This window comes from Ovis canadensis, chromosome 11 (assembly GCF_042477335.2).
Source record: "Ovis canadensis isolate MfBH-ARS-UI-01 breed Bighorn chromosome 11, ARS-UI_OviCan_v2, whole genome shotgun sequence".
Taxonomy (NCBI): domain Eukaryota; kingdom Metazoa; phylum Chordata; class Mammalia; order Artiodactyla; family Bovidae; genus Ovis; species Ovis canadensis.
Genome location: NC_091255.1, coordinates 48,291,228 through 48,317,268, shown reverse-complemented (window position 1 = coordinate 48,317,268; position 26,041 = coordinate 48,291,228). Strand labels below are relative to the sequence as shown.

General features: G+C 36.0%; 1 protein-coding gene across 15 annotated transcripts in view; it reads right to left on the bottom strand.

Moving 5' to 3' along the window:
* CDK12 (cyclin dependent kinase 12) overlaps positions 1–26,041 on the bottom strand; it is a 59,638-nt gene that overhangs the window by 19,512 nt on the left and 14,085 nt on the right. For 14 of the 15 annotated variants that reach the window (XR_011247142.1, XR_011247139.1, XR_011247141.1 and 11 more), the window contains exons 3-13: positions 25,169–25,345; positions 24,126–24,265; positions 23,414–23,584; positions 20,109–20,298; positions 14,360–14,416; positions 13,881–13,982; positions 8,447–8,524; positions 7,285–7,401; positions 6,780–6,911; positions 5,204–5,415; positions 3,832–4,284 (exon numbers count right to left, since the gene is read on the bottom strand). Coding sequence is in view for 5 of the 15 variants with exons in the window: in XM_069543365.1 (XP_069399466.1) it covers positions 3,832–4,284; positions 5,204–5,415; positions 6,780–6,911; positions 7,285–7,401; positions 8,447–8,524; positions 13,881–13,982; positions 14,360–14,416; positions 20,109–20,298; positions 23,414–23,584; positions 24,126–24,265; positions 25,169–25,345 (1,829 nt within the window). In the remaining 10 variants the exon portion in view is untranslated. Of the gene's footprint in view, positions 1–976; positions 4,285–5,203; positions 5,416–6,779; positions 6,912–7,284; positions 7,402–8,446; positions 8,525–13,880; positions 13,983–14,359; positions 14,417–20,108; positions 20,299–23,413; positions 23,585–24,125; positions 24,266–25,168; positions 25,346–26,041 lie in introns of those variants that run through there. The other variant, XM_069543370.1, reaches the window with a different exon arrangement.

Sequence of the window (26,041 nt, the reverse complement as noted above, 5' to 3'; positions counted from 1 at the left end):
ACATAAACAAATATCAATACAAGTAACCAAATATATATATAAAGCAAAAAACCTTGGGATCAGGAAATCGCAATTTATAAATAAAATCAAGCGATTAAAAGTAAAACAGTTGCATTTTGGATCTAACAGCTGGTGTTAAAATCATGTATTTCAAACGATTGTCCTGATTTTTGTCTGAGATCTCCTCCATTTCCTTCCTTAAGGAACTGTTCTAATATGTAGGCTGTTGGTAGCCTCCCCACCCCTTTTTGCTGTTGGATCAAAACATTAATGAAAATAAAGTAGAAAGAAGGAAGATGAGAGGAACAATACATATGCTGTGGTCACATATCTAGGACATAATATTGCTGTACAACAGGAAACTTTGTATGGACTTAGCTAACACATTTTACAGAATGTTTGATGATATCAGGTTAACACGTAAAATAAAGCTAGAAGAATATACAGGTGAGATGAAATTAGTAAAAACCTTTCATTACCATCATGTATACATATACACTTGCTTCTCCCAGTTTGAGCTCCTTCTCCCCATAATCACAGTCTGAGGAAAACCACCGTACTGTCATTCAGCTTCCTATGTACAGTAATTATAAAAAGTCACTACAGCAATGTCATGCAGAATGGGCTGTTGATAAACATTTGTTTATCTTGGAGACAGTGAGAAGAGTATTTAGAAATGTATTGAACTAATACTATACTCTGTCTTTCCAAAGGTCTTACTAGAATCATTCCCTAGACATTTTGTTACCCACAACTGGATTAATTTGCCTAACCATGGCAATCATTGTCTGATAATGAACTCCTGCCAAGGCAGAGACTAGAAATGTAAAATGGTGTGAGTTTGAGGACACACAAAACCAAGTAGTCAGAAGCATGCCTTTAGAGTTGGGAGTTACCTTGCTGAAGAAAAAACTGTTTGGGGATATCTTTCAAATGACTGATTTTTCTGTTCCCTAATGAAGCATATTTTTAAATGTTCATATAATCAATTCTTTATTATGAGACAGTGATATAAAGTCATTACTCAGGCAAGCCAAAAGTAGTTTTTATAACAATTAGGTATTTTGGTAGCATATATACCACAATTCTATTTTGCAAAAACAATCAGTAAAGTAAGCATACCCTTAGTGGGCAGATGAAAGTATTCTGAAAATACTACAAAATTGTTGAGCAGTGGAGGATAAGGTCAGGTGCTATATGTAAATACAATTAGGGTGACCAAGAGTCCCAATTGCCTGAGACTGAACAAGGTTCCCAGGTTTAAAACTTTTGGTTTTAAAACCAGGACAGTACAAGGACAAGTTGATCATCCTATATACAGTACCCACTCAATTTTTTGTTAACAGACTGGCTGGCTGACTAGATGGTAGAGAAAGCTAAATTAAAGGATGAAAAATTAGCTATAGAAAACTCACAACTTGAAAAGTAGACATCCAAAAATAGGAGAGCTAACTGGACTACAAAAATCTATAGATTTCAGAGTTTTTCACTATCAACACTACACATCTCACTACATAAGAACATCACAGTACCAGTTATTTTAAAAAGTATTTTTGGTCTATACATGAAGTGGAACACCAGTTTTTTTGTTTTTTTTTGTTTGTTTGTTTGTTTTAACTAAGGGCAAACAACTTTAAAAATGCCTAACTGCAAAAATGGACAAAGCTAAACTTATTTTCTTCCATCTATACTACATTTCATATTCAAACTTTGCCTTTCATACAAATAGTTTTAGTTGTATTTCAATAGAACTAATTCTTGAGCTCACATTCTTTCACATTTATGAGAGGATGAAAACTACTTCAAAATAGCAAAGGCAGACTGGTTGCAAAGAACTACTAAAGGCTAATAAAACATCTTAAGAGTTAAAAATAAAAATCACATTAAAAAAAACATAGTTATAAGATTTGAAGTGTTAACAATATTGCCAACCCTTAACAGTCTGTACCAGTGGTCAGAGGGATCAATGAAATATACAAATAACTGAAAATTTCACTTTAGTAATTAGATTCAACCATAACCATTTCTCAACAAGTACAGAATAGCTAAGTGAAGTGAAGTTGCTCAGTCGTGTCCGACTCTTTGTGACCCCATGGACTGTAGCCCACCAGGCTTCTCCGTCCGTGGGATTTTCCAGGCAAGAATACTGGAGTGGGTTACCATTTCCTTCTCCACAGAATAGCTAAATAGTAGCCAAAGTGATAGATTTTTACTTTCTCTGGCTAACTCAGTCTGCCCTCTGGTGGAAGTGCTGATGAACAGCAAAACAGCCACATAAGAGGTAGCAGGAGCAAGATAGAGGCACAGGAGAGTCACCAACTGGATAATTCAGAAGTGACTGGAATAATTAGAGATGGCATTTTTACTCTCCTCTGAAAAGTAAATCCAGTAATTTCTGGCCATGAGCTAGGCCTAAACTTTAGTTCATTTTCACCATTTGGCTGATAGCTTGACTTAATTACTGGGCGAATTTCTTTCAATCACTATGCCATTTAACTTGAGTAACTTCTTTCAGTTATTGATCATAATTTTTTTTTTTTTGGTTGGTGAGGGGGTGGGTGGTGGTACAAGGGAGGAGAGTATGAGAGATGAGACAAACAGACCTGCTTTAATTCTAGATTTGCTTTCTCTGTTATTCTACATCCCAGAGTCTCTTAAAAACTATTGAAATTGTTATGACAAAATAGCAAAGTGAATTAAGAAACACATTCATTAAGAAAGTACAGGAATTCTAGTTCTGTCTCTGCCAATAATATGGTGACAGTAGTGGGACCATAGATAGGCTTATTTAAATTCCCTAGATTGCAGTTTCCTTATCCATAAAGTAAAGAGGGTAATTTATTTGTTATCTTTTTTTTTAAAACTTTACATACAATAACTTATTTGATCCTGTACCAGTGGAAATAAGGCATATACTCTGCACCAACCAATTTGAAACGTGAATGCAACACCCTAAAAATTGAAGGTTAGTGTACTCCAACAGCCCTTGTACATCTTCTCATTTCCCCAATTCATGGGGTCTTCATGGACAGCAAAAATTTCCAAGGAGTTGAAAGCACTTACAAATAAGTAAAGATTTTAGAAATAAAGACTGTGAATCAGAATTGACTAGAAAATTTAAACTTCTTTTCCCTCTAATAAATTGCATGCTGTGCTTATGTAAGATCAAGTTATACATATTTCCTTTTTTCGATTTAAAAAAAAATAATAATGTTCAGTTTCTAATCTGGGGTCCATTCACTTATCCTTCAGGAACACAGATTTAAAGAAATCATTTTTATATGCTATTTTTTGGAAAGGAAATGTACGGTGTTAATTACCTGCTTAGAAATCTTCTCAAATCATTCTTTGGGAGATTAACAATGATATTTTATTAGGGCTTTCTTGACTGTATGTTTCCAGGAACTCAGTACCTAGCATCCACTGTTCTAGAGTACAAGTGGCTATTTGTACAATCTGATAATGATTTGCTTGGAAGGCAGATTTTCAAGTGCTAGTACTAGTTGACCACCACACACACAGTGGTTCAAGATGCATCACTAGCTACGGCTGTGGTTTTCTTGTGTGAGAACACAGGGACTTTACTTACCTACTTCCTAGGAAATGGAAAAATGGAAAAACAATCAGTATACAAAAGGTGCTTTAAGAAGCTTTGAGACTTAAATAAAAGAAGTTGGGCAAGAAATACATCACTTGGTGCTATGTTCTTCTGTAGACTAAGTTACAGAAAAACTGAAACTGAGGCCACTGATGTGAAAAAGAAAACATTAGAGACTTTTAAGAGGATCAACAGCACCTGAGCTCAATGAGATTCATGACCGGTCTGTTTACCTGCTGCCTCCTCCTGTGGCATTGTGGGAGTTCTTCGGGGCCCCTGTGGCCCACTGTTCTTGTCACTGTTGCTTTCCTCCAGGTTGCCTGCTGGCTCCTGGGTTTTCATCAGTTGACTCAAAAGAACTGCCAACATATTCTGCATGTCAGCTGGTGTGCTTGAAGCTTCAGGGGTTGTCTGTTCTGCTGAAGGTTGGACCGCTGGGGCAGGGGCTATCTCCTTCAAAGATTCCTCTGGGGCTGTGGGCTCTGAGTCCTGCTGTTGGGAAGTGGCAGCCGTTAGGGCACTGATGGATTGGTTCAGGGCCTCCAGCTGCTGTTGCATCTCTGGGTTGGAGTGGATGTTAAGCAGCTGCGCCATTTGAGGGATGCTCAGGTCCGTTTGGCTCTGCAGCAGGTTCAGTAACACTGCCAATTCACTTTGATTCAACTGCTGTGTGATATCACCGAGGCCTGTGGAGAGACAGTGGAGCCAATATAAGAGGATGAGGCAAGGCAAGGCAAGGACCTTTGCCGTCTTCAACTGACAAGAGCAACTTACAATATCCAATGAATGAAGTTTCATTTTGAATATCTCATTTTTCATGCCTCCAATTGTGAAACATTTGTTACTCTTTATATTTTCACTTAAAAATACAGGGACTAATTAAAATATCTCTGTATTGTGAGTAAAAGTGACTTTATCTATATTCTTCAAGGTCAGTGATTTTCAGCCCTTACTGTACATCAGGAGAGATTTAAAATTCAGAAGCCTTAGGTCCTATCCCTAGAAATCTGGCAATTGTTCGGAGGTGTTTATGTTTAAAGCTTTTTAGATGATTATAATGTGTAGCCAGTGTTGAAAGCCACTGTTTTAAATAGATAATGAAGGAAAAGTGAGCCAAGGAAGGAAGTTGTAATTCAGAAAAAACAGTTGTACCACAGGAGAGCTACTTTGTTGCTTATAAAAATTCATTATTACACAGTTTTGGATATATTTAGATCAAATAACAGTCCACAGAACTAACTGCATTTAGCGACTATGATTTAACATGATTAAATTCTAAGGTCTTATCAAATCTAACACAGACAGGGCTCTAATTATATGTTAGTGAGCCATGGGTAAACTAATCTTTAAATTCAGCTTACCTAATTTCACTAATTTATGCCACACACTGAATTGAGATATTAGTTTTCAGGATAGGGAAATAATCTATTTTAAGTTTTCTAGACCACACGTATAAAACTGGGCTTATCTCCTTTTCCCCTTACATAATGAGGATACCAAACTCTCTACTAATTTTTCAGTGGCTAAAAATTAAAACACACACACAGACACAAATCCTTACACTTGACCTTCAAAATCTGCCAAGTGCTTAATAAAAGCACTGACCTATTGCATCCCCAGCCCCAGGTTCCACCTTGCCAGGAGCAGGCTGAGGTGGTGCTGGGCTGCTGTTCTTTACAGGCTCAGCACTTGTCCCTGAGATAGTTTCTTTTCGAGAGGCTTTGGGTGGAGGTGGCTCTTCTACCAAAACACCACTTTGTCGCTGCCGTCGCCGTTTCTTACTCCATAATTCATGGCAATCCTGCCAGTGGGGGAGGCTGGAAAAAGACAAAAGGGGAAATGTGTGTGGGAATGTGCACTACTGAGTGAATGGAGGAACAAGAGATTAAAATGGGAAGGCAAAGAGCAAGGGGAAATGGAAAGGATAAAGAAAATATTAAAATAAGCAGAAAAGTTAGTAAACAGCAGCAGCGTAAATAGAATCACGGCATATGGTAGTCTGAAGAACTAAAGATCCAAATGCCCAAAGGATTTCTTTCTACAGTGAGAAATGAAGATCTTGCTAATAACAGAGACACACCTGCTCTATAAAAATGTCCATATTCCAGTCAAATGGTTAAGTTTTATAACTGTTTGTGCTTAGCATAACAAAAATTAAGGAGACTTTTTTTTTCTTGGTCAAATTTTAATAGGGAATAAACAGAACAAAGGTGACTGCCTTCTTAATATTTACAAAAAGCCCAGGCAAGGTAGTAATTTAAATCTTGGAACCACATGAGCACATTGTAATTAAACCATCTCTGTGTAAAATCAGTTTATGTGTTACTTGGTCTCTAAGGACCAAAAAACTGGTTCTTTTTTCTTTCTGCCCACTGAATTTCCATGACCGAATATTTTCATTTGTGAGGTTTAATACATTTCTGGACTTTCCAATACTCAATAAATTCCAGTAAGTTAAATCTTACCACAACACAGATTACCACAGCCAAAATTTCCAATTTTTGCTAAAAAGCTTACATACTTCAGCCACATTCAATGCATCAAAATTCAAACACAATAAATGAATTAAGATATTTCTTTGGATTATCAGATTTGTAGTTATTACCTGTTCATATACTAACATCTCATACATTTAAGATACAGTATTCCTATAAGAAAGAAGTGCCCGTAAACTCGGACGTGAAAGTTATAATGCTGTCAGTGAAAGTCCAAAGGTTTCTATCAGAATGTGAGATGGGGAGTGTAGAACCTCTGAGGATCCCATACAATAGAGAAAACTAACAAAATTCTGATAGAAGAAAGACACATTCAGAGACCATGTTTTCTATATAAAAATTCAGGACATATGGCCTGACAGATAAACTACTGGTTCGATCCCTGGTCAGAAAACTAGATCTCACATGCCACAACCAGAAGTTCTCATGCCACAACTAAAGATCCCACATGCCACAACTAAGACCTGGTGCAGCCAAACAAATAAATATTTTAAAAAATAAATACATAAAATTAGGACTGTTCTTGCACATATGGGGTAACATGATCATTGCAGATATAAGGAATTAAAAAAGATGAAATGTTTAAAAACCTCTCTATGTGGTTGGCCACTGCAGCTTCTTTTTTAAAAAATCTATTATTTTTAGTTTCTCAGGCTTAGAGTCACTACAAGGCCACCAGCACTTACTCTGGAGGATCCATTTTGCTGAGCTCAACATCTTTAAGGAAATCACTCTGTAGAGTCTGTTCAGCTGTACAACGTTTGCTAGGATCTAACGTCAGCATGTGGTCGAGTAAATCAAGTGCTGCTGAAGGAATGCTGTGGAAAGGAAGAGCAAAAGAACAAGTTCACAATGACTCCAGTTCTTAAGCCTGTAACTTTATGCCAAAGGTCTCTGAATTTCCAACTCCATGTAAAAAACCATGGGAAGGGAGTTGGAACCTGGCTAAACAAGAAAGCAGATTTGCTTCCACACAGGATTCAAGAAATGCAATAGTACCACAGGTAGAAAACATGAAGCCTTGAATGCAAGACTATGATGAAACTCATAATGCTCAAAAATAAAATGTTTTCCTACAGTGTGTTGGCATAATAAACTGGGATAGCACTAATTCCCCAGGACAGGAAAAAGCTAAGTCCAAACAACAGCCAAACACATAAACAAATAGATGTACATATTTGTCAAACTCACAAAGAGAATTCTTCTCGTAGGCGCCTTCTATATTGCTTCTTCGGTTTCATTGTATTGAAGTAGGGCAGCTTGATAACATCAGGCCACACAGCTGGACAAGGGCTACCACAGAGTCGACTGAAAACAAAGCAAAAAGCAAGAACAAGGAAGTGAGTGAGCATTATAAATTTTAGCAGTTCTAGAAGCAGAAATGATTACCCGCTCAGGTATGGGGGCTTTTGGCTTATTAAACTAAAAGGCATGCAGAGAGGTAAAACCTGACCTCACTGCTTTAAGGACAGAAGAGTTGGTTAAAAAATAGTAATGAGAAAATACTGGCACAATAGTCTAAAATGATTCACATATTTGGCTTTGTAAAACATGTTCTTAATGTCCCACATAGATTTTCATTACCAGTTTTGTTCTGTTCAGTTAGCATTAATTTCAAAGAGCTGAACTGGTCCTATAACATCCTTGCTGAACTAGCAGAGGAGAGCTTAAGACTGGAATTCTGATGGAAAACTGAGTTTACTGCATAACACATAATGGGTTATACACTACCTTTTTAAAAAAGTGATATTAGCTTGTCATATTCTTCTCTTTAATCTTATTGCAAAACAAAACAAAAAACAAAATTCAAATTCCATCCCAATCCCAGACCTTACCCAAACCCTCTATTAAAGGCTCTTTTTTATAACTATCTGTTTACATGATGCATCACTTACTAAACTCTGAGTTCTTTGAAGGCAGGGACCTATTTCTGAATCCTAAAGTTAAACAGTGTTAGGAATTTGTTAGAGAATAGGCTCAGTGAATGTTTGCCGAATAAAGTTGATCTTAATCTAACCTAAATAAGAATAAACAACTACTCTGAAAACAGCATGCTTTTACATGAAGAACTAATAAAAACTATGCAAATTAAGTAACTGAAATACACTTACTTTTATATATATAAGTATGTATATGTGTGTGTATATGTGTATGTATATATATATACATATACATACATACATACTTTTTGTATACAGCCCATGACAAAATATATGGTAAACCTGACTGAAGAGAAACTTACTTGGACATAAGGAGCATAAAATCATTTAGTAGAATGAATGAAAAGTATTAGAAATTAGAGGATGAGATTACTGATCAACCTTGGGCACTCAGAGCACATACACAGCTATACCTGATCAGTTCTAGCTGAGCCAGTTCCAGATTGGCTTGAAAAATAGGCTTCTTTGTGAATAGTTCCCCAAGAATGCATCTAGAAAGAACAAAATTGAGAGGTCAGAAGAGAAATCCCTGGAGCTTATTTAAAGTGTATTTCAATTAACTTCAATAGTGTATCAGGTTGCATCTAATATACTAAAAAAGCCCAAAACTAAGGGCCTGACTTTCATAAAAGAAAATAATTCTTATGGTGAAAATAATATTAAAGATTAAGATTTGCTGGTAGATCAAATTTTTGCCACCTATAAAAGACAGTCTATAAGTAGAAACAAGAAGTCAAGGGACTTTCCTGGTAGTCCAGTGGTTAAGACTCTGTGCTTCCAATGTAGGGGGCATGTGCTTAATCCCTGGTGGGGGAGCTAAGATCCTACGTGTCACATGGTGTGGTAAAAAAATAAAGAAAAAAGGAGTCAAGAGTCCTTTTCTACCAATTCCACTGTAAATTTAAGGAAATAGCTAAACACTAAAAAACTCCTCACTTCAATTTTACAAAGATGCTGAGCAATTCCAATAAGAATAATATTAGCCTTTTTCTTCATCTACTCTGCAGAATGGGCACTATATACAGCCCTCTTGACATTATATTTGTAAAGTTCATTGTCATCAGTTAGAATCAGTTTCAACAGGACTTTCAAATATGCTTAAATTCTTTCACCATTTTGAAAAGGCCTTTCAAAACTATATTGACATATTTACACAGTCTCCAAGTATCTCTCGATAAATTATTTATTAATTATAAAAGGAAAACTAGTAACTATTTAGTAGTAAAGAAAACAACACCTTAGCTAAGTGACCAAAGTAACATCGCCAGAAAAAGGTAAGCAGGGTTCATGTGAGTACAAATGTAATACCATGAAAAGAACACTTCTGAAATATGAAAGAATGAAATTCTGCCATCTGCAACATGGATGGACCTAGAAGGTATTATGCTTAAGTGAAATAATTCAGACAAATACAGTATATTACCATTTATATGTATAATCTAAAACATAAAACGAATGAAAGAATGTAACAAAGAAGGAACAAACTCACAGATACAGGGAAAAAACTAATGATTACCAGTGGGGAGAAGAAACTGGAAAAGAGCAATCTAGGGGTAGGAGACTATGTATAAAATAAATAAGCTACAAGGACAGGAATACAGTCAATATTTTACAGTAACTTGAAATGGAATATAATCTACAAAAATTCTGAATCATTATGTTGTATACCTGCAACTAATATTTTAAATTAACAAAACTTAAATTTCAGCCAAAATCAAAACCGAAAAAAGCCAAGTAACTGTTCCAGATTAAGAATGAAAACTAAATGTAATATGTGCTACTAAACTGGATCCTCTATTACATGAGGTATCGTTGCCAGGACATCATGAGCGTACTGACAAAATTAGTGTGTGAATATACAGAACTACTGGAGAAGGAAATGGCAACCCATTCCAGCGTTCTTCCCTGGGAAATACCATGGACAGAGGAGCCTGGCGGGCTACAGTCTGTGGGGTCACAAGAGTTAGACATGATTTAGCAACTACACCACCACCACTACCATATAAAATTACTTTCAAATGGTTCTGGAAAAAAGATATATATATATAGTACACATATACAAATATACATTTTATTCTATGAATATACTGTATATTACATATAAGTACATATATATATTATATATACATACAACACACACACATATATAGGTATAAAATATATGAATATAAAAGAAATGTAGGGCTTCCCTGGTGGCTCAGTGGCAAAAAAATCTGCCTGCTGATCAACGCAGGAGTCACAGGTTCAATTTCTGATCTGAGAAGATCCCACATGCTGCAGAGCAACTAAGCCTTTGCACCACGATCACTGACACTGTGCTCTAGAGTCTGGGAGCCGCAAGTACTGAAGCCCATTAGAAACCACCACAATGAGAAGCCTGAGCACTGCAACTAGAGACTAGCCCCCGCTAGTCACAACTAGAGAAAAGCCCATGCACCAAGAAGTCCCAGCATAGCCAAAAATAAATAAATAAAATTATTTAAAGAAGGAAATGTGGCAAGTTAAAAATCAGTAAAACTAACATAAATAATCTTAAAATAATTATGTTGAGTAAAAGCTGCCAATGTGAAAAAAGAACATGTACATTATGCTTTTGTTTACCACAAAATTCTAGAAATATAAATCAATCTAAAGAGCGAGCAGAAGAGTGGGTGTGGGGAATGGGATGATGTGGACAGTAAAGAGGGACTACAAAGGAACACATGGATAATTTTGCAGCACATTACTTTGGTTGTGGTGATGGTTTTACCAATGTCAAAACTTAAATTATACACGTTAAATATATGCAGTTTATTATAAATCTCAATTGAAAGGTTAAAAAAAATAGTAAATCTGAATAAAGACTATACTAACATTCTTCGTACTATCCTAGTATCTTTTCTAATTATTTCAAAATAAATTTAAAACATGAAAAAAATTACGCCAATACTCTATACTTTTTTATACCTGAAATATTTTTTTCAAAATGTGAGGGAAGAAAAAAACAAAAAAAAGGACAACAAATCTCTTTTCTGGCCTGTGTTCTGAAATGAGATTTATTTACAAATACTTCTGAAACCAGTGTTTACAGTCAGCCCTCCATATCTGTAGGTACCATATCCACAGATTAAACCAACCATGAACTAAAAATATTCAGAAAATAAATTCCAGAAAGTTTCAAAAAATCAAAACTTAAATTTGCCACGCTGGTAACTACTGGAGCATTTACAGTGTTTAGGTATTATAAATAATCAGAGGTTATTGAAAATACAGTGGAGGATATGTGGGAGGCTGTGTGTAGGCTATATGTAAACACTATACTATTTAATATAACACACTTGAGCATCTTGTAAACACTACACTATTTAATATAACACACTTGAGCATCCCCAGGATTTTGTGTGCAGGGGGTCCTAGAACCAACCCTGCTGTGGGCACAGAGGGATGACTATAATACAGTTTAACTTTGAAATTCTTTAGCTTGACAAAATTTAAGAAAGCAAACAAATGTAGCTTTTAAAGTTTTCAGCAACTTTCTTTTAGCATTTGTTAACCTCAAATTCTTACTTCCAATAGTCTCTCAAACCTTATCCATAGAAAAAAAAGCATAAGCAAAATTTGTTTCTAATATGAACTGCCAAATCAAATTCCAAATACAGTGTTATCACAACAGGTAAAATAAAACACAGAAAGAACAACCCTGCTGAGTTTACAGACTCTAGGTACAATGTGTTGTACTAGTCTGTGTGGTTTCTCCCTTGATTTTCACCCTGAACTGCTCTGTTCCATCGATTAATTCTGCCAAGAACATCCCACAAAAACATCTTCAGAGAGACTACCACAATCAACAAAGTATTAAGTGCACATCAAAAGTCAAGCAAAATCTCAGTTCAATGAGTCACTGAGCTTTTAAAGAAAGCATAATTTTCTACAATTTTAATTTGCAACTGTGTTTTTGTGTTTTCAGTTTCTAGTCCTTCAGTGAGGAAGACATTGTTATGTAATCAACACTTGGCTACTGCATTGAGGTGGTAGATTGCACAGAAATAATAGTAACAGAGCTATGAACTTTCCCTGTGCATCTTAATGGGGCGTTAACTTTACAGCCTAGCTGTGACAATTTAAAAGCTAATACTGTTAAAGCAAATAGTCCAGAACACAAACACACCCAGCTTGAGTCAGTAAAATTTAACTAAAGCTTCATTTGAGTTGGGTAGGCTACTACAGAAATTAACCTCTTTCTCCATCACCCTTTTCAATTTTGAAATAAAAGCCCCGTAGTTCTCCTCTGAACGAATGACATTAATAGAGGAGAGAAAGGATGGAAAAAAGTGATATGCTCCCTGTTTAGTGTATGTGTCAGAATCCTGAAGTATGGAGGTCAAGGTCAGTGTGCATAAATAATACAGCTTAAGAAACAATTAACTAACATGACCCATTTAAAATGTTTATGCCCCTAACATACAAACTGTGGTCTCTAAATATAATTTTCTACTAAAAGGACACCTTAAGAGAAATGGCCGATTCCAGGTCTGTGGCAGGAAATGAACTAGATGAGACTAGAACCAGAAAACAATAGAGGCTATCAATTCCACTATGGTTGAGTCAAAAGGTCCCAAGAATTAACCTGAATAAACTCCCAATGACTGAAGTCTAGACAGTTTGAAGAGGAATAAGGATGATAACTCTAATGAATTAAAACATGTCAAATATGTTTAAATCCATGAGTTCATAATGAGACTAAAAACCAAACCCCAAACAACCTCTTCTTTGGTCATCTTTGGAGGATAACAGTAAGCTATCTTATTATTTTGAAAACTAGTAAATAAAATGAAAGATTTAAACCGTTAATAAAACCCTTTAAAAAACTTTTTTTTTGGCCCCACCCAGGTGGCTTGTGGAATTTCAGCTCCCCAACTAGGGGCTGAACCCATGCTCTCACCAGTGAAAATGTGGAGTCTTAACCACTGGACTGCCAGGTAACTTCCTAATTAAGCCTTTTCAATATCATTTGTACCCAAGGTTAGCCAAATAGATAACCTTTCTCTATTCCAAGAAAGAATGAAATGATTAGAATATCATACCACAAAAATCCCAAATGAATTGATGGATGCAGACCACTAATAGCTAACAACACTTCCAAACGAGACAATTATATATTATTACATAAAGTGGTGTGTGTACATGTAACTCCACTCCAATAGGGATGAATATTTTATTAGACATTGTTTAGAACTGCCTGTGTAAGAGGATAATAAAAGTTGACTAATTTGCAATGAATTTTTAATTGTTTTTAAATTTTCTACAGATAATGCACCCAGTTATTGCCTGTACTCTGGACAAGAGGCTCCCACCGCTTTCTACCCCCAACTAGGATATACAAGTAACTATGTGATCTGTCAGAAGTATATAAAACCACCTGTAAAATAGTTTCAGGGTCAGTGGGTATTGGGAATCAGACCTGCACTTACCTACAATTTATAGGAAATAAAAATAGAGAACTATGCAAAAAAAACCACCATGAAGATGTAATAATCAGCAAAGTCTAGATGGTGAGAAACTCTATAGGACAAGTAAACCAATTTCTTCTAAAAAAAAAAAATTATAAGGAGGGGGGACCTAAGAGAGATGCAGGGGGAATCTATAATTAAAAGATGAGATATCAATTGCAGTCTATGAATCTTATTTGAAACTATGTGTCTGATATGAAGAAATATTTCACAGATTTCTTTGAACTCTGGCTAAAAGTTGATCCCTATCCTTCTGAACTTAAAGAAGAGCTGCAAAAAAACAAATGGAGAGATAAAACATGATACAAGTTCATCAGTATGTGAGTTACAAACAAAAAAAAGATGAAAGGAATCTTACCCACAGCTCCAAACATCTATCGCTGGTGTATAACGCTCCTCTCCCAGCAGAAGTTCTGGAGGTCGGTACCACAGAGTAATAACTTTGTTTGTATAAGGACGGCTGAAAAGTAAAATACAATCATGATATAAATTTATAATGGTTTCTGATGAAAAATACTTATATAATTAAATGCAAATTAAAACAGCTGTCAATTGGAGATGGGATCATCAAAACAGCTCCATAGCAACCCAACAGTTCAAAAGTAAACTGGACAGAAGATGATGAAGAAATAACTTCCATTCCAATTTGGGTTGATTTATTTCAGTCTAAAGCAGGTTCAAGAATTCAGAAAGAATTAAGTGTCTGAAATCTAGGTGGTAACACATTTAGAAAATTATGGAACTCTTCAGTTACTGCAATTTACAGAATACTAGCATATCCAAGAATAAAAAGGACTTTTTCCTATTTCCCATATGTAATTTTGATGAATGACTCACCTCTCTTCAGAATTATAGAGCCGAGCAAGTCCAAAATCTGCTAGTTTGATCTGACCACTGTAAAACAAAAATAATTATTTTCATAAGTAACAACAGGAGCTTCCAAATTACACTTAAAAAGCCAAGTGCTGGAACTTCCCTGACAGTCCAGCAGTTAAGACTCAAGAGTTTCTGCTTCAGGGGGCACAGGTTCAATTCCTGATCGGGGAACTAAGATCCCACATGCAACAAGATGAGACCAAAAATATAAAAGTTAAGTGCTAATTTAGGAGTTAAAGAATTACAAAAATGAATTTTAACCTTTTAGTTCTGCTCTTAATGGTAACTCTCCCAGATTAAGTTTCTTTGACCACACCACTCCGCAAAGCCTAAGGGAGTTTTTTTTAAGACTACTATTATGTTTTTGGATTTGATTCCTTAACTAAATATTTCTTTTATTTCTTGGCAAACAAAAGTGACTAGAACCTGCTAGATTAAATACTTACGGTTGGGAAAAAATTGAATGGGCTATTTCAGATTAAGGGAGATTTAAGAGGCCTAACAACTAAATCCAATTCATAATCCCTGACTGATTCTGGTTTGAACAAATTAGCTCCACAAAAGACTGTTTTTTTATTCTGGCCACACCATGGGGCTTGCTGGATCTTAGTTCCCCGACCAGGGATTGAATCTGGGCAACAACAGCAAAAGTGCCAAGTCCTAACCACTGGACTTCCAGGAAATCCCTACAAAAGATATTTTTGACATAACTGAAAAAATATAAACTATGGACTGTTAGAAAATAATATATAATAATTTTGTCAGAGATTTAGAGTCAAACATCCTGATGTAATTTACTTTAAAATAAGTAAGGCAGAAAAGTAAGGGAGCAACTACAGCAAAATGTTAATTGTTATATAATGTTAATGTTAAAGAGACCACATCCATGTTTCACTCTGCTAAATATCCTTCCTTTGACATTGAATCAAGTAATATTTTAATAAAATGCAACACAAAATTCTGGGAAACTATTTAAACTATAATTAACTATTGGATTAATCATACCTATCTCAATTTTTGTGTACAGTTTGTGTTACCTCTTGGGGAATGAAAAGCCAGTTGACTTTTTTTAAAGGACTGGGGATATCTCAGGTGTTTGATAGCTCAGATCTAGCAGAAAAATGAGATAGAAGAGGGGGGAAAAGGCTATTCTATGAGGTGCTCCTCAAAATCTGAGCAATAGGACAAAATATTAAAGCCAGGTAACTACTACCAACAAAATTTTACATTAAATCAACTCAACATTCCTAGTAAAGATTATGGGCACCTTACCCACTTGTCCCATACCTCATCACATTTTAAGTTCAATTTATAAGCAATTTTTGAGAAAAGCAAAAAGGAAAGAAATAGCTGTCTTGAGTCCTATATTGAGACAAAAAGGGTTCCTCAAATTCCTTGGCATCCTTACTTTGACCCCAAGACTCAAGGGAAGTTCTACTATGGTACGACTTAAAAGTTAAAATGGCAATAGAGGCACTTTCTCGGTGATCCAGTGGTTTAAGAATCAGCCTGCCAGTGCAGGGAACACGGGTTTAATACTTGCTCTGGGATGATTCCATTTGCAGCAGAGCAACTAAGCCTGTGCACCACAACTACTAAGCCCACACTCCGCAACCAGAGAAGCCACCACAGTGAGAAGCCTGCACAGTGCAGCTAGACAGTAGCCACTGCACAGTGCAACTAGAGAAAGTCCAGGTGTAGCAACAAAGACCCAGTACAGCTAAATAAATGAATAAAATCAACAATTAATTAAATTTAAATAAATAAAAATTTTAAAAAGATGGTGGAAATGATAAAATATATTTTAAAAAAAGCAATAGATATATGGCTATGGAAAACCAGGCTAGACCTAAATATTACCAGAACCTATTTATTTCCTAATCCATCCCCACACCCTCTTACTCTCAGTAGATAACCTTCTTCACTGGAAACATGTCATCTGTTAGGCGGGAGCTATTTAACATTGTTTTACCTATACTTATTTACACCTCTAACTTTGTTTTCTCCTTTTCCTTCAATTACAGAAAAAATGTGTCAATCTCTTTTCCTGTTCAAGGATAATCCATACTACCACCTCTGGCTTTGATGCCATCTCCTCTAAAATCTCAATCCTTTAAATTACTTTGGTTCTTTCCTGAATCATCAACTTTCCCCTCTTTACTGACTTTCATTTTCCTTAGCATTTAAACATGCTCAAAGCTCTGCATCCTTCATAAAAAATTAACAAAAACAATTAAAGTCACAATCACCTTCCCACTAATCATGCTACCCACCCACTTACCCCACATTTTCACCACTCACCTTTTTTATTCTCTTCTTGGGTCCTAAAACCTATTTATATCATCTATAACCACTCATTCCTTAAACCTGCTAATTTTGCATTCATGATATTTCCTTATTTTCTTCTGATCTATCTGACCAGTTTCTCAGGTTTCATCTTCTCATATCTTTTCTATGCTTGGTAACTCCTGAATCTACACTGCTAGTTTGAAACTCACATGTGATCATATGCCTACTTGGTATCACTACCCTGGATATATTATAGTACCCTGAATATATTATAGTATGGGGTTTCCCCTTTCACCTCACGCATTCTGTTCTTCCTGTATTCCCTATATTGACCACTGTGCCACCCATCTAGATGTTTCTCAAGTGAGAAATCTTTGAGTACACTGATTGATTCCCCACCATTCACTCTCTCAAGTCTACTGATCTACCAAGTCCATGCTGTCCATCCTCTACTAGCAACGCCTTAGTTAGTTTAAGTTCAGACCATTTCTTATGACGTTTTTAATAAGTCTATGTGCCCCCAGTCCACACCCTATATAGTGACCATTCAGTGATTTTTCTAAAGCAGAAGACTAATTGGTCTCTCCTATAGCTAAAATAATTTGGTTTCATTTATAGTTGTGTAATTAAGATAAACATCACGAAGCCCAACCCCCCTCTCCTCCCTCTCTCATCAACTGTTTTCCCTTCTTCATCCAGCTGAGGACTCCTCTCTATGCCATCTCACTCAAAAGTCTCTGTGTAGACACTGAATGGGCAAGAGCAGAGGCTGGTTGGATCAGACTAGACTATGAGACTCCTGCAGCCTGCTTAGAAAACTGAAAAGAAAATTCACTTTAGTCTAGAAGCTCACCAGCTTCCTGAACTTGGGAAGTTAGGGACAGAGAGGGGCTGGACCCACCAGAATGGACACCAAGCAGGACTGCAATTATTTCCTGGCCTGACACATCCCTCAACAGAAGAGCAAAAGGAACAGACGAAAGTATATTAAAACTATAGTCCAGAAAACTGAAAGATGATAACCATCATCATTAAAGTTTTTGATGCATTATTACTGTATATATAACTGGTTTTTAAAGTGCAGCTTTAATAAGAATTGTGGTGGGTCACAGATATAGTGATAGAAAGGAATCTTTTAATATCACGTTTTATCTCATAAAGGTATTTAAGTATAAATAATAATTTTACAGTAATTTGGACAATTAATGAAATGCATTAATTATATAATTTGAAAACAAAAAATTAACCAGCACCTCTGAATGGCTGTCTCTTATAAATAAAATTTAAATTGGCTTCTTGCAACTGTCCAGCTTCATCTCGCCATTATGTGTTTCACTCTTCTTGCCCTAGCAATACTGACTCCTTTTTCAGTTTTTCAAACATGCTATGTTATTTTCACATTTATGTGCTTTTGTAAATTTTGTGAATCTGTAAATGTGAATTTGTAAATTCAATCTCTTTTGCCTAGAAATGTAACCCTCTGTTGTCATTCTTTCTGGTAAATTCCTGTTCATTCCTTGAAATCACATCTTCCCAGATGCTCCCAAGTCTGGGGGTGGGGGGGAGTTTAATAAATGTTTACATAAATAAGCAATTTGTTCAGCCTCCCTACTAAATGCAACTCTCCAGGGACCAACCAACATGGGACTTTAGGTGCTAAAACCAGGACAGTCCTGGGCAACCCTGAAGAGTTGGCCACCCAACTCCACAAAGATAGGAAACATGTCATAGTCATTCTATATTCCCATCTATTAATAGATAATGTTTGTTAAACAGAACTGAACAGAAATATTTAATACAAAGGGTGCACTGGACAAGTTCAGTTCAGTTCAGTTGCTCAGTTGTGTCCGACTCTTTGCGACCCCAGGAACTGCAGCACACCAGGCCTCCCGGTCCATCACCAACTCCTAGAGTTTACCCAAACTCATGTCCATTGAGTCGGTGATGCCATCCAACCATCTCATCCTCTGTCGTCCCCTTCTCCTCCTGCCCTCAATCTTTCCCAGCATCAGGGTCTTTTCATAGGAGTCAGCTCTTTGCATCAGGTGGCCAAAGTACTGGAGTTACAGCTTCAACATCAGTCCTTCCAATGAAAACCCAGGGCTGATCTTCTTTAGGATGGACTGGTTGGATCTCCTTGCATCAGACAAAGATGGTTATGAACAGCCTAATTACCTATAGAACCAACACTGGCCTTATTTCAATGGTTCCAGACTTGCTTTTTATTCCTCAATATGTAGGGCTATTACTCAAGGCTACTGTGAGTAACAAAGGATATCACCAATTCATTTTAAGCAAATAGCCAAAGAGGAAGGAAGCAGATGATAAAAACTTCTGAAGGATTAACACTGTTCTTTACCAAATTCCTGTCCGTCTATACTATTAAAACCCAGGAGTAAGTGCTGGCAGTGGAGGAGAAGGGGATGACAGAGGATGAGATGGTGGGATGGCATCACTGACTCAATGGACATGAGTTTGGGTGAACTCTGGGAGTTGGTGACAGACAGGAAGGCCTGGGGTGCTGCAATTCATGGGGTTGCAAAGAGTCAGACATGACTGAGCGACTGAACTGAACTTGACTGAGCGACTGAACTGAACTGAACTGAAGTGCTGGCAGAAAGGTCAGTCCCCAACTACATCTGTGTTTACTCTGAAATTTGATAACTAAGAAAGTCTCAAAAGCAGCTATAAGAGCAGGTTTCTCTCAATGAAACAAAGGAGAATTTCTTTAACTCAATGTGTGTGGGAATCTGCCTAGGACCACAAAAGTATTAATGACTATGGCAAAAGCTCTCTGAATATTCCTGTAGGATGTGAGTGATTCTCTAAAATGTTTGCATTTAAAAAAACCTTTACAAATAAAATAAAAAATACCTTTATAATCCTATCTCCTTTAGCTCCTTACCAAGACTGAGTCTGAGACTCTGCTGATAAAAGTATCCCATCACAAATTGTTCCTAAGGTACAGACATCAGATGTACATAAACACAAACACTGCATTATTGGGTCTATCTATAACTCTTTAATTAATTAGCTGAAACTACGTGTGTCATGGACGGAGAAACCTACACAAACACTGCATTATTGGGTCTATCTATAACTCTTTAATTAATTAGCTGAAACTACGTGTGTCATGGACGGAGAAACCTGGTAGGCTGTAGTCCATGGGGTTGCTAAGAGTCGGACACGACTGAGTGACTTCACTTTGACTTTTCACTTTCAATGCATTGGAGAAGGAAATGGCAATGCACTCCAGTACTCTTGCCTAGAGAATCCCAGGGATGGGGGAGCCTGGTGGGCTGCCGTCTATGGGGTCGCACAGAGTCGGACACGACTGAAGCGACTTAGCAACAGCAACAGCAGCAGAAGGGTGTCAGAAGAGAGGGAGAAAATGCTTAACCTCATATGGTTACTATGTTACCTGTTGTTCAGCAAAATGTTAGAACACTTAATATCCCGATGCAGGAAATTCTTTTTGTGACAGTAATCCAATCCTTCCATTAGCTGTTTCATGAATGACTTGATATGGTCCTCAGAAAAGTGCACCAAACCAGATTCCAGAAGTCCCATTAAGTCATGGTCCATATATTCAAATACAAGGTAAAAGGCTCCTACACAGGATGAAAGAAAAAATTTAGAAAAGAGAAAAAGGATGCTGAAATAACGATGCCTTAATTTTTATATAATTTTTGAGTTGCCCATAAGCTCTCTAGAAAAAGATGTTTAATTCTATATACGAAAAAACTAAAACTCCAGCAATTGAGTAACTTGCCCATTTTAATAATAAATAAAACTACTATTTGAATTAATCTTCTGACCTACAGTCTGGTGCTCTTTGGACTACTTACGTCTTAAAGGGGACAACTCCCCCAGTTAGGTTGTATAACTAGTCTTTTATGATCTAAATCAGTTGGCAAATTACAGACTGCTTGGGGAAAATCCCTTCTGTCTACTGCTGTAAATAAAAGTTTTATTTGTAACACACAACCATGCCCATTTGTTACACACTGTCTGAGACTACTTTTGTAGAAGTCTTTACAGAAGTGCTAACAGCACTCACATAATATGCCAGGGGTACAGACTATTAATGAAATTTATAGTATTTAAGAATTGAAAGAAAAATGAATCATCCAATTCAACATCCTACATTTAAAAGTAGGTAAAAGGCTAAGAGAATTGTAAAAGATTTGAAATCCACATTATCTTTACACTTTCAGCATGGTGCATGATACAGGCAAATTCTGTAACATAAGAAACACTAGACCTTCTATCCAGTCTAAAATTCTTCTCTCAGTAACATAAAGGCATGGATTCTTAGTCTAGAGGGTAGGCTTCAAGGACTCTGAAATAGCATATAACATTTTAAATTTTTTTGAAGAATGAATCCATGAGCTATTTTAAAAGGTCCACAACTGTCAAAAAGTTAACAACCACTGGATTAAAGGTATACCTTAGCTTTAGTTAAGCCCTCCTACAAAAAAAGAAAACTAAAATTGCAAAAGAGGAGTGGATAAAGGATACAAACGGACAACTCAAGAAAGAGAAAAATAAGCAAAATTCATAGACAAGGGAAAAAACTGAAATGCAATCCAAAATAATGGTATCACTCATACTTCACCTCAGATGACAGTTTTTTAAAAAGATAAATTCAACATTATGGAGGATTAAGTGAGATAGGACTCACTGGTGGGACATAAATTATTATGCAATCTACAATTCAATATGAAAATTCCTTTCACCAAATAATTCTATTTCTAGGAAACTATATCAAGAAATAAATCAAAATGCAAAGATTTATGCAAAGATGCTCAATGCAGTGCTATTATAATATTTTTTTTAACTGACAACTAACTGCTCAACAAGGACTGGTGAAATTAAAATTTGGATTCATTTATCTTCACGTATAGTCATTGAAACATGTTAATGATACAGGAAATTACTTATGACAAGTTATAAAACACTAAATACACCTTGATCTCAGTTATGTTAAAATAAATACAATATCTATGAAGTACCAGAAAGAAATATGCCAAAATATTAGTACTATATAGTGATCTTCTATGGATGGTAGTATACTGGAAGGGAGTAGGAGAGAAGTGATTGCCATTTCCCTTTTCTTATTCATCTATATTTTCATTTCTTCCACAATAGGTATGCATCACATCCATTCATTCACTTATTTTTTTGTAATTAAAAAGAAATTTATTTTTTGGCCATTCCACAAAGCATGTTAGTTTCCCTGACCATGGATTGAACCTGCGCCCACTTCAGTGAAAGCATCGAGTCCCAAGGAAGTCCTCAATTATTTTATGATTTGTTTTTTTAAGAAAAAGAATTTGAACAGTATATAGTAAATTACTTATACAGTACAGAATGATATGGATAAAAGCAAGCACCTGTCCAAAAGCAACCAATTAACATTTTCTTATGCATCTTTACTCTATATTATTTTTATAATCAGAAAAGGTTAAAAAACACACCCAGAAATATACCTAGTATACTTAATTCTATTCCAATCTAACTTTCATAAATTTATCTAAGCAGAATTTCCTTTTCTTTAAAACTACTTCTACCAAACTCAAGAGATACTACTCCCTTAATGCTAGTACCTCTGAGGCTCTGTAAAGAAGTACAACTTAACTTTAACCAATACCCTTCTAATTTTATGTATTTCAATCATAATTTCTCTTAATATCCCAGGGTATATTCACATATGCCATCTCTTTACAGCTGCCCATTTCTAAACCTTCAGATTTATTTTAACAGAAGTTGGCTGGATGTCATAGATAGACTACAACAATTTTACTGCCCAAAGACAAGTTACAAATCCAGGAAAACCACAATGTGACCTGAAGAAAATTGTTTTAGAAATACCTGCCTTTTAAACTGTTAGCACAAAGCTACGTTTAAAAAAAAAAAAAAGCTTTAAACTGTTAGCACAAAGCTACGTTTAAAAAAAAAAAAGATGCATATAAATGAAGGAGGGCTTCCCAGTAGCTCAGCCAGTAAAGAATCCAACTGCAATGCAAAAGATCCCGGTTCTGGGTCAGGAAGATCCCCTGGAGAAGGGCTAGGCTACCCACTCCAGTATTCCTGGGCTTCCCTGGTGGCTTCAGATGGTAAAGAATCTGCCTGCAATGTGGGAGACCTGGATTTAAACCCTAGATTGGGAAGATCCCCTGGAGGAGGGCATGGCAACCCACTCCAGCATTCTTGCCTGGAGAATCCCCATGAATACAGTAACCTGGCGGGCTATAGTCCATGAGGTGGCAAAGAGTTGGACATGATTGAGTGACTAAGCACAGCATAAATGAAGGAAGGATGAAAAATTGAGAATAACTGTCTAATCTGGGTTTTAACTTTCATTACTATTATTATAATTTGTGAAAAACAAAACAAAACAAAAAGAACACTTCAAAATGTTGCTGGAGGAAAATCTTACATTTTTTTATGTGCTCGCCTTATTAGGTGTTACAGGACTCTAATTGCAATGATGAACAATCATTTCAAAGTGTAAGAGTACACTGATGAGGATGGACGGACATTTTATAAAATATGCACTGTTCAGCATAAGAGCAATGTAATAACATCTTAATTTTGATATGAATTAAAGAAGCTGGATTTGTTTAGTACAACCTGTTAAAAAACACAAACGTGCAAACAAGCTAAGAAAGGGAAATAAAACGTACCAATCTACCATACAGAAACATGATTCTTTGCTAGTACCTTTGTCCTTCTTGAAATCCAGTGCATCCTGCTTATCTGTGACAATTTCCTTCATGTTAACAACACTTCGGTGGATCAGCTGACGAAGGATTTTGATCTCACGAATGGCTGTGATTGGGAAGCCCTCTTTTTCATTGTCCAGTCTCACCTTCTTCAGGGCCACTAGCTCTCCTGTTACAGCAAATTCAAACAGTTTTATCATAATTAGCATTTTCTGGCCACCATCATCAATCAACCAATATATGCTCTTGCTCTGATAAACACAATGCCTACTTTAATGCTACATGCAAGATATTTTATATTGTTTTTTTTTTTTAATCCCCAGGTTCCCTTTCTTATCTTTGATTTTTAAATGACTTTAAAATTTTAATTCAATATTCAATTAGGCCTAAAAATTTTGGATTATTAAAATATACCAAAAATTCAACTACTTCATTTTATTTTCAAAGACTAACTCCTTACCAAACAAAGAACAACTTACAAATTTTATTTTTACCTTTTCTTAAATCTCCCAAAACATTTTCAATGGACAACCAGAAGGAAGGTTTTTAGAGGGTAATAATCATATTATGCTTTTGGAAAATTCTGGTCTATTTGTAACTTTTGGAGACCAAATTAGAACTCAAAGTTTACTTTTGCTAAATCCACTTAAAGCAGCAGTACCACTAAATTTTTAACCTTCTGACATCTAGAATTTTTTGGCATTATTTACCTGTGTCTTTGTCCTTGGCTTTATATACCTGGCCATAAGTTCCCTCTCCAATAATCCCAATAATGTCAAACTTGTCCACACAGCGTTTCCCCCAGTCACTTTCTGTTTGTCTTCTTTCTCCGTAACGCGGACAACAAATTCTAAAAAAGGCAAAACAAAAAATAAAACAACCAAAAAAGTTGCTCTAAAATTTTAAGTGTTTTTTTTTCTTTTTTTCCTGCATCACACAGCTTGTGGAATCTTGTTTCCCAACCAGGGATCAAACCCATGACCTTCAGTGGATGCTTGGAGTACTAACCAACCATGCCAAGGAATTCCCTAAGTGTATTCAAAAAGAACAAAACAGAATTCTTTTATGATGATTTCTCTGATTCCTGGGTCTTTTATCAGTTTCTTTATTAAAAAGGCAGGAATCAAATAATATAAAATAAATAGTAAACAGTCTGTCACAGTGGCTAAGATTTTTCCTTTTTTTTTTGCCTCAGGAAGACATAAGATCAAGTAATAGGATTGCTGCTTACTTTCTAACTTCTTACTGGCTTCCTCAACTATAGAATGGGAAAATAATCCGTACATCATAGGGTTACTATAAAAGTAAAATTTAAAACTTTGGCAATAATATATGTTCAATAAATGGCAACCGTTTTTTTTACTAAGAGAAGGCAGCTAACAATCAGAAGATCAAACTCAGATTCTACTACATTATGACATGGCAACTCATGTAGTTCAGGGGGAAAAAAACCCGCATCTATTAATTCCTCATTAATATGTACATGGTTGACATCCTCTGAATAAAACGATTTTTTTCTTCTTTAATACTCTAAGTAGTATGAACTCAAAAGATACTGTGGGATCAATGTTCATGGCAAACTTGAACTTGGGAAATTATTACTTTTCTAAAAAACATGACAAAGTATCTGGGGATGTAGATCAAAGAATTTTATCTGTGAAAATAAAAAGAGCTACATTAGGCCCAATCCTCTATGATCCTAATGGTGTAGGTTATGGTCCAAAGGTAGGGATGGATCCAGCCCAAAACTCACTTTGGTCTCTTTTTGTATGGTTGCTGAGGTGGTGTGATTGCCTTTGGTTCTGGAGAGTCTGGGGGAGATGGATCCCCACCAGGGAGCTCTGGAGGGAGAGGGAGGTCTGTGAGTAGGTGACGTGGTCTTTGTTCTTTCTCTTTCTTCACAGGTTTTGAAGGTAGAGTTTCTTTCGGACTAAACAACAGAGAGGAAAAAAAGAAAAAGATCACAATTACTTAAAGAATGTGCAAATAAAACTCAAAGATTGTAATGTCTGGTTAGTAAAAGATTACAAAGATTTTACTTTTAAAGGGAAAGCCCCTATAATATAACATAAAGAAATGGAGTTTAGTCACAGTTAAAGAGACTTGGATTTTGCAAAAAGAAATCTATAGTATATTAAAAAAAAAACAGAACTGGGATATTATCTGTGGAAACTTTAATAAACTTTTAATGTCCTCCCGAAGAAGCTATCTGGATTTTTATTGAGATGAAATAAAATACAGGAAGTTATAATCTTAAATTTGCAAAGCACCATGGCAACCTGCGTAGTCACCAAACCTGCTCTAAAGATTTCAATAATGATGGAAAGCCCAACAGTGTAATACTATGTTACTAAAGTTGTGGAGAGAAACTTGGAAAAAGCAAAGAGTATTTTAGAGTGTTTTGTAAGAAATACAGCTAAGCTGGAAATCAAAATAAATGAAAAATTCACTGATTTATTCTACTGGTTGGGAAGAAAAGGCAATCATAATCAACCACCCAAAATGGATAAATAACCCTCAAACTAAGAATCTAAGGAGAACGAGTCCAAGAGACTATTTCAGAATCATTAAAGCACTGGTGGCTCAAATGGTAATGGTTAAAGAACCTTCCTGCCAATGCTGAAGA